The sequence below is a fragment of the Neomonachus schauinslandi genome, chromosome X, assembly GCF_002201575.2.
Source record: "Neomonachus schauinslandi chromosome X, ASM220157v2, whole genome shotgun sequence".
NCBI lineage: Eukaryota > Metazoa > Chordata > Mammalia > Carnivora > Phocidae > Neomonachus > Neomonachus schauinslandi.
This window is the reverse complement of record NC_058419.1, coordinates 63,458,617-63,467,458: the sequence shown is the minus strand read 5'-3', so window position 1 is coordinate 63,467,458 and position 8,842 is coordinate 63,458,617. Positions and strand designations below refer to the sequence as shown.

Genomic DNA, 8,842 nt, shown 5'->3' with positions numbered 1-8,842 from the left:
AGAGGAATAAAATATGAGATTACAAAATAGAAATGTGTGGAGGTAGGAGTAAGTGCAGAGCTAAGTTCATAATTTTAGATCTATTTCAGGTACACCAAAGCTAAATAAGTAATGTTAATTGTTTGCATTAAGTGAGAAACAATGGTTGACTAGGGTAAAATTTATTATAGGGTTGTAGAATTAATACAACCTAAATTCCTCAACACTTGTACAGTTTTATGGATTTCACAATATGGATATTAGTGAGATAGAATCACTGCATTTGTGAAAATGACTTCTTCATGAAAATTTTTTACATGTAAACCAAATCTATTACAGAGCACCTAACAGAGATGCAAAGATAATTTCTAAATTCAGGAAAGTTGTATAAAATGAAAAATAAAACAAAACAATGTTAAGAGATTTGACATGTTTTACACAAAATATTCAGAAATAATTTTAAATATTTTAAATTTAAAACATGGTTTACCATATGATTGAGTGAAGAGCTTACTTAAAAACACATACACAAAGGATGGAATTTATTGTCAGGATGTTAGATGACATATTCATGCTACTTTCAGAAGCCTAAACCCTATAAATTAAAAAGAAAAACACAGAATCATTTAATTTCAATTTCAAACAACAAGCAATGTCAATTAAACTAAAAATTGACAAGAACTTGCAGTGGTTAGTAGTTTTTATTTCCTTCTTTTTTTGGCATAAGCAATAGAGTATATGCATGAGTAAATATGAGTATCCTACACCTTTAATGTTGAAGTCATATTGTAAATCTCTGACTTCTTATTACTAAGGATACTCTTTTTCTGTTGCCTCTCACTCTTGACAGATCTTGGTCTCAACAATAAATTCATTGGGGAAGTGTCTAATCTTCCAACACTTATCAATGGCACGTTTGTTGAAACCTGTGAAAAAATGCACAAAGAATTGACTTTTTAACTTTTTATGTAAATGAAAACATACCTAGATTTGTTCTCTACTTTCCCCCTGTACTCCACCTGCACTCTCCTTCACTTTCCCAATAACACAGGTTGAAGGAAAGACTATCGCCTACCCAGCAAGAGGTCTCTTCTACGAAGGCGGAAGGACTTGCGATTGTTGCAAAGTTGGTAAATAAAGATGCCAAGGTTACTAACATCACGAATCTCTTCCACAGCAACCAGGTCTTCATGAACAACATAAGTGTGAGGCAAGTATTTGCCACTCTAAAATTTTTTTAAAAAGATTAAAATAAGTTCTTAAAAACACCATTTATATCCTTACCTATAGCAGATAAAGGTTTTTTTTTTTTTAAATAGACTCTATTTTTTTAGAGCAGTTTTGGGTTACAGCATAATTTTATGTCAATAAAATGGAATGTTTTGGCTCAAATCATTATTTTTTTTAAATGAGGAAACAAATGCTTAAATAAAAATTTGACATCCAAAATACATACAGCCAGTTTGCCGAAGAACTCCATTAAATTCTTTGGAGGCAGAACAACAGAGGTATTGAGGGGCATCAGATAGCAGTTCCCCAGCAGCAAGTCCAAGTAAGCAGTCATGCCCTATTGGGGAGGGGGAAAAGTTAACTATGGTGTAAAGAATATCAATTCTACTGATTCTAACTACCATTAAAACAAGCAGCTATATCCTTTTAGTATGTGTTAAGTTATTTACTTTTTTTTGCATGTTTTTAAAGATTTTATTTATTTATTTGAGAGAGCGAGAGCACGTACGAGTGGGGGGAGGGGCAGAAGCAGACTTTCTGACTCCCTGATGAGCAGGGAGCCCGGCATGGAGCTCAATCCCAGGACCCTGGGATCATGACCTGAGCCAAAGGCAGATGCCTAACTGACTGAGCCACCCAGGTATCCCTGCATTTTTTTTAAGGTTTGTTTGTTTGTTTATTTATTTATTTTCTTTTTATTATGTTAGTCACCATACAGTACATCATTAGTCTTTGATATAGTGTTCCATGATTCATTATTTGCCTATAACAACCAGTGCTCATTATAACACGTGCCCTCCTTACTACCCATCACTGGGCTACCCCATCCCCCCAACCCCCTCCCCTCTGAAACCCTCAGATTGTTTCCCGGAGTCCTTAGTCTCTCATGGTTCATCTCCCCCTCAGATTCCCCCTCTTCAATTTTCCCTTCCTTCCCCTAATGTCATCCGTGCTAGTCCTTATGTTCCACGTTAAGGTATTTTCAATAGCAAAAGTGAAAAAGGCTTTGCTGCAAAAAGATGTACATTTATGAACAGATTTAATACTTACTAATGTACTAAGAAAAAAATCAGGAAAACCTATAAAAATAAGAAACTCACTTTTTCAAAGTCATGAATAATTGCTGCAGGATCACTATCAGAGAAACTGGGGACAGGCACATCAATGATTGCAACATTGTCTTCCTCTCGAATGTCAGCCTCCTCAGTCACAGGCAAGAAGTAGGGCTCTGCTCCTCGAAGGGAATTTGCGGGGTCCTCAGAATCAAAGAAGCACATCTCTCCACGGTAGATGGTACTCTAAAAGACAAAAAGGGAGAATTAAAACCTTTTAATACTTACTACGGTGACATTTGAATCATTTCTCACACTCACATCAATTCATTGTACTGTTTTTCAAGCTTAGGATTTCTGATTACAGTTATCACCACGAAGACAAGTCAATTTTATAAACTGAATGGTAATTTGAAAACTTGTCCTAAATCTTCATTTCTCTGGTGACCACCACAGATTTCCTTAAGTTACTACTAAGTATATAGCAATTAGTAATCCAAATTACAAGAATTGTAATTATTATTACCTTGGGCATGAAGTACTTGTAAATGCAGGCTCCACCAACAATAAGTCCTGCCAAGATGAATGAAAGGCCTAAGAGAGTAAGCATGCATCTCCCAGAGGAGCCCTCTTTTTCCTGGGTGGCAACTTGTAGCTCCTGTTTATTAAAAAACAAAACCAAAGACAAAAACCAGATTGCACTTTTAGACACATAGCTGCTTTGTGTACAATTTACTTTCTTGAAACATAAGACATTTTTAAAAGATGTTATTAAGTCATCCCAGCTTAAAACCATTTCAAGACAATTTCTGATATTTAATAGATGCTAAAATCTCCAATTATATTAACTTTCCTTCCAGTATTTACAAACCCAGTTGCAGTGTGAAGTTTTTTCAAAATACACATTTCTAGAATCAGCTGAAAATCATTGTTCACTTATGCAATAAATTATACTCTTTAAATAAATGTAAGTTGTTGATTTTTGGACTTGTACAGTGATATAATCACTAACTTTCTAGACTATAATTATGTTGCTTTACTATTTTTTGTAAATCAATTTTTTTGCCAACTTAAAGGTGAATTAGTGTCCTTTGACTTATTAAATGATTTTCAAAAGCTGGTTTTTATTGTTTTATTTTTAAAAATTCTGTAAGGCAGGTATATGTCATTTCCCCCTATTCTAGAAATTAAAATATTGAAGGTGAGATATATTTCATAATGTTCCTAATTTTAGTGAGAATTTAGCTTTTCTAATATCACCCACTGTTCTGTAGTAGTGTGCTGCATGAATGAAATAATGTTTTCCAAGTTCTGGTAAAACACTAGACTATAGTACAGCCTTTGTGATAGCTGGGCACAAAAGCTGTGTGTGTAACAGTTACTGTAAAAATTCTGTTAAATGCATAATTTGTTCAGGAATTGGAACAAGAAAGATCCAAAGCAAACGAGTGATTAACTCTGTATTCTTCCCAAGGCAATGGTCCAAGGGACCCTCCAATCCCATTTTTGTATGTCACGATATGTTTTAAGCAGTATTATTACTCAAGGGTAGAACAAACAAAGTCAACAAATGTAGTTTCTTGTAATCAGTGGGTAAATCATTCAGACTAGTATGAAAATAGAATTGTTTTAGTATTTCAGGCCATTAGCTCTTTTCCATGACAACTGCTTTAATGCTTATGGCACCTAATTAAACTTCAATTAATTTGGTGAAAACAAATGCATGGATTCTAAGGAGAGACGATTATTTCACAAATGGTTTTTCAAAACAAAATCTTAATTAAAATTCAAAGAAATTTGGTATGCACATTTTCTTAGCTAAATGTATTTAAATTCAAACCCTCCATTAATACTGTATAAACCTTGAAGGCTTTTCCTTGTCCCAATAGTTTTAAAAAATTATAAATTATTTTTATAAAAAACTAACATAAAATTAACATTACAAAGACAGAACTATAAATCATGATTGTGAATCACTGTAATCCAGAGCTAGAGGCTTTGAAATTATATTTTAGATGATTAAAAGGAGGTCCATAGAGATGATGTTAATTGCCTGTAAGTCACACAATGACTTAATTTTAAATACTCAAAACGATGGATTTCTTTTTTTCTTGTCACTGAGATATGAGAAGAGCAATTTACACTGCAATTTCATTTATTGTTAGGCAAAGTCTAAGTATTAGAGTTTCAATTTAATAAAATTCCCCACCATATTAGGAATAAGGATTTTTTTAAATCTACATTTGCTAGAATTCAGAGTGGTATGGACTTTCACTTACCATAGATAGTTTCTCTCTAAACTGTATCTTAAAGTCATTGTACACAACCTCTGACATACTATTCTGTTGTGCTAGGCTTCTGATGAGCAGATTAATACATCACAATATACTGTGTCAAGTATTATTAAATCATTGTCTTGTAGTGGCCAGATCAGAATACTGTGGAAGCTTCTCCAACATCTAACAAAGAAATATAATCGTGGTGCAAATGCTCATTTTTATTTATTCTTCATCACACCACAGGCCTGGCAGAAGTACTGCTTACATATTAACTGTATCCAACTACAAGTCATGAAGTTTTTGGTGGTGAGAGAAAAATAAAGGGATTACTGTGTGGCTATATTTAACTACTGGCATCTAATTAGACCTCCCAAAAAATCTGGCCGTGTGTCACTTACAAAGTGAGTAGGACAGTTACATATTTGATCTTCTGTCATTTAATAAAAACCTCAACAATGCAAGGGGGTGTGACTTTTGGCTTCTAAAATGTATAATACCCAAAAGCTAGTTTTTTTTGCTGGGTTAACTATTAAAAATTTCTGTGACAAAAACTCTGTATAAGCATATAAGCATTTCAAATTGGTGCATAATAAGTTTTACTACATGGGTTCTCATTTCACTCAAAGTACTTTTCAAATCTCCAGCCTGAACACAAAAGTTAAAAACTTTAAAGACAGAACAAGACGAATTAAGACAGATCTGGAAACTCTAGAGGATACTGTACAGATTTTGTAGAAGAAAATACAATTGTCCCTTTTAACATGGACATTTTACTGAGGAAAATGAGTAGTTTACAAACACTGAAAACATGTTAGTTGTTTAAAAGAAAACGGACTAAATAAACAATGGCTAACATTTTGGGGGGCGGGGAACTACCTCAGTTGCTGGCAATGCTAGAAGTTTAAATTACAAGGTCAGACCTGCTTCAGATCTCTCCATGGGGGAGGCAGGTAGAAGGATATCACAAAAAGGAAGTACTAAAAGAAGAAGAAAATAAACTTCAACATTTCTTTTTACAGATGAAGAATGTTGTCTTTAGGAAATGCCGCTGTGAAAACACGCAAGGATCTTGCAGTAAGAGGGCAACAGTGAACATCCCAAATTCTAATTAAGACCAACCTCAATTTTGACAGCTCCTTTACTGACTGCTTAAAACCGCCTATAACCGGAGAGAAATTGAAAATATACACGGGCGAACACAGACACATACTAACACCAACCCATACCGATTTGAGTCAAAGCTGTCCTTGGCCCCCTACCCCACCCCCACAAACATTCAGTGCTCCTAGAAAGAATTAGATTCATAGAACTTTATCCACATCAAAAGGAAAGAAAGAAGAGTTAAATCTCTTGCCCCGGTTCTCCTTGAGTGTCTGCTCCTTCCCTGTGTATGCTATGTGCACCCCTGGAGCTGGAGACTGAACAACGTGCCTCTCACTGAACCCAGCCCCTCACATGTTCCCCAGGAGAAGGTGACATCGGGTCCCAAGGGTTCTCCTCGAACTCCCTCTAACATCCCTTGGAAATGTACCACAAGAGCTGGAACCCCACGGAAAGCAGTGCAACTCACTGGGAGTGTGAGGCACTGCAAGCAGGAGGTGGCGCTACTAGATGGAACTGGGGCGACCGGTAAACCAGTTCAATAGCGCAGAAGGGGCAGCTTTCATTTTCCCCTCTGTCACTTGCCCCTTCTTTTCCCCCAAACTTCCCCCCCCCACCTTACCGACCCTAGCAGGCAGTCTGGGGTGGAATGAGTACTGCTACCTTGCCGGTCAAGATTTGAGCTCGGACCGTGCGGTTTACAAGGGCCTCCACGTCTTGCCGCGCCTCCTCTTTTTGCACCGCCGTAGGTGTATTGAAGGCAATTTTCACCATAGTGAATCTTTGGCCTTGGTGGTAAGGCGTGGCTCAAATCAGCGTCCCGGGCTACAGGTTGTAAAGAGATCGCGCTAACCCTAGCAGGACCTACTTTCTCCCTCGTCTGTCTTAGGCAGCTGCAAGCCCAGGTCTGGGGATACTTATGACGCAGTCCCATGCCGGGTGGGAGACCGTGGGAGGGCTCAGGGAGGGGCCAAGGGAGGAGCTGGAGGGGGTCCAAATGCTGGGATGGGGGTGAGGGTTGTCAGTGAGGAAAGAGAAGGGGAGGTGGAGCCCTGGGGCAGCGGGGGCTTGAAGTGCCTCACCTGCACTCCAGGCGTGCTCCCACCCACCCTCTGCACCGTCAGATAAGAACAGGACAGGAAGGAAGTCTGCTGTATTGTATCTTTCTGCCTCTGTCTAGGCCACAATAGCCCCTGACCCTGATTCTGTTTTCCCAAACCTGGGCCTGCCCCCCGCCCCCCACCAGGGGCCAGGAACTGTAACTTGGCACCGACTCAAGCTTCCTCAGCTCTGCACTCACCCAGGTCCCAAAAGCACAGTTCATGACTGTTCTGTACCTTTACAATAATACCTTCCCTTTAAAGAACACTCAGAATTCTGTTTATAGTTACTTGGTTCATTCTCTCAACATCTTGTTTTCTTTCTTGGCGTTTGTTTTGTAATTTCAATTTCCCAACCTAGAGCAATACTAAATCAGAAATATAGCACTCCTGCCTCTTCAACTCCGCACTTTGCAGGTAGGACAGGATGAGACACAGAGGAAGGTGGAAAGCTCATAGTGAATTTCTGAAATAATCCAGATCCTTTCACTCTCTCAGGTCAGGGAAACAAGAATAAGGTCTCAGTCCAGACCTTGTTTCTCTTCAACCACCAATTCTGAAATCTGCAGGGAGAAAAACAAGGGTGTGCGTATACCTATGCATTTAAGAAGGTGAAAGTGTGAGTGAAGAATACAAAGTTTAACCATATGCTAACCCAGCTCTAATGGGGATAAAAACCAATAATACCAAAGAGGGCTGAGTTAGATATCATTATTGAAACATTTATATGTGCAGCTAGTGTAATCATGCTCTTCTTTCACAATCAGTTCTGCCTGATTGGTGACACTGATAGACAACTTCACTGTGTGAAATTCATGCTGTGGAGGTTGCTGACTACAGGTGGTAGTGGTAAAGAGTTTATAATTAGTCCTGCTGCCAAAGAGAGTAAAGGGGTCTGTTGTGTAAAGGCAATAACACCAAAACAAAAAACAAACAAACAAACAAAAAAAACCCCACAAAACAAAAGAATCAGGCTTGTACTAGAGAATCCCTCATTTACTCATACTTATTAAATGAAAGAGACTTGGATATGTCATCATCCCTCAGTCTAAGAAATTTCAGGTTGGAGTTTTCCCCACTGAGGTTTCCTTGACTCTGAAGCCTGTTGCCTGTCTCTATTATGGGAGTTCTGTGAAGACACCCTTAATTTTCTCTGATAGGCCGCAGATGAGAAGGTAGATGGAGAATAGTGGGGATCCTTGCCTTACACAGGGCCAGATGTTCACGTTTACTTAGAAATATTGGTACCTTATGCATTTTTTGTTTTTATTTTTGTTTTGTTGCTGTTGTTTTTTAATTCTTTTTTCAGGTCTGGCCATTATAATTTAACATTTATCAGGCAACCTTTAGTGTAGGCTGAGGAAATCTCAACTTCCCAGGATGTTTCTTTTTACAGTTACCTTCTGTTTGCTATCACCTTTATGACAATTCAACCTAAGTTCTGTGCTAGTCTGTCCCTGTCACATAGGTGGCTGAACAAATGGTTGCTCCTACACATTTACCTATCAAGTGTAAGGTGCTGGATAAGATAGTAATGTATTATATTATCTTAGTGCATCTTCCCTGAAATATAATCAGGCACAAGGGACAAGGATTATTTCTATTTTTCAGATGATTAGACCCAAACTTTGGTAACAATCAAGGGGTATGTGATTGATTGTTGGTTATGTCACATTGAGCAAGCTTCCTCATCTCCTTGTGCTAATTTTCCTCCTCAGCAGAATGGTGCGATATTTCCATCCTGTTGCTGTGAGGATCATTTAGGATAATACAGGAGGAAACATCTTTTAAATTATGAAAAGGATAGGAGAGTAAAATGGTTGGTTACACTAGGATTCTTATTTTAGTCTGTAACATACCTGTGTTTCAAGGTTATAGGATGATTTATAGATATTTATATAAATATATATTATATATATTATATTTCAGCTATTGCTTAGCCTTTAGAGCTGCTTAAGACCACACTGTATCTTAATATAAGTCATTTTGGAAAAGGTTAAACTTCAGAAAATAGTCACATAAATTGCCATCTAAGTTTTCTGTTGGATTTTGAAAATTTTGGCTATCTTCTGTTTGTTAATGCCATGCTCTCTTTTAGAGA

The 8,842-nt window shown here is 37.6% G+C and overlaps 1 protein-coding gene across 2 annotated transcripts; it reads right to left on the bottom strand.

Moving 5' to 3' along the window:
- Positions 1-626: 626 nt before the first annotated feature.
- On the bottom strand, positions 627-6,514 carry ITM2A (integral membrane protein 2A). Of its 2 annotated transcripts, XM_021689210.1 has the most exons (6): positions 6,305-6,514; positions 2,788-2,919; positions 2,310-2,507; positions 1,436-1,546; positions 1,055-1,205; positions 627-905 (listed from the first exon to the last, which is right to left on the bottom strand). In XM_021689210.1, exons 1-6 carry the CDS (start codon positions 6,413-6,415, stop codon positions 817-819), a joined length of 792 nt encoding a protein of 263 aa, XP_021544885.1. In that variant the 5' UTR covers positions 6,416-6,514; the 3' UTR covers positions 627-816. The 2 variants fall into 2 exon arrangements, with proteins under 2 accessions (XP_021544885.1, XP_021544952.1); XM_021689277.1 differs by lacking the exon at positions 2,788-2,919.
- Between the last annotated feature and the right edge of the window lie 2,328 nt (positions 6,515-8,842).

Coding starts and splice junctions, on each gene's coding strand:
- ITM2A (XM_021689210.1), bottom strand. CDS start 6,415: ATGGTGAAAATTGCCTTCAATACACCTACGGCGGTGCAAAAAGAGGAG. Junction 2,920..6,304: donor CTCAAATCTTGACCGGCAAG/GTAGCAGTACTC, acceptor TTTAATAAACAG/GAGCTACAAGTTGCCACCCA. Junction 1,547..2,309: donor TTATTCATGACTTTGAAAAA/GTGAGTTTCTTA, acceptor CCTCCCCAATAG/GGCATGACTGCTTACTTGGA.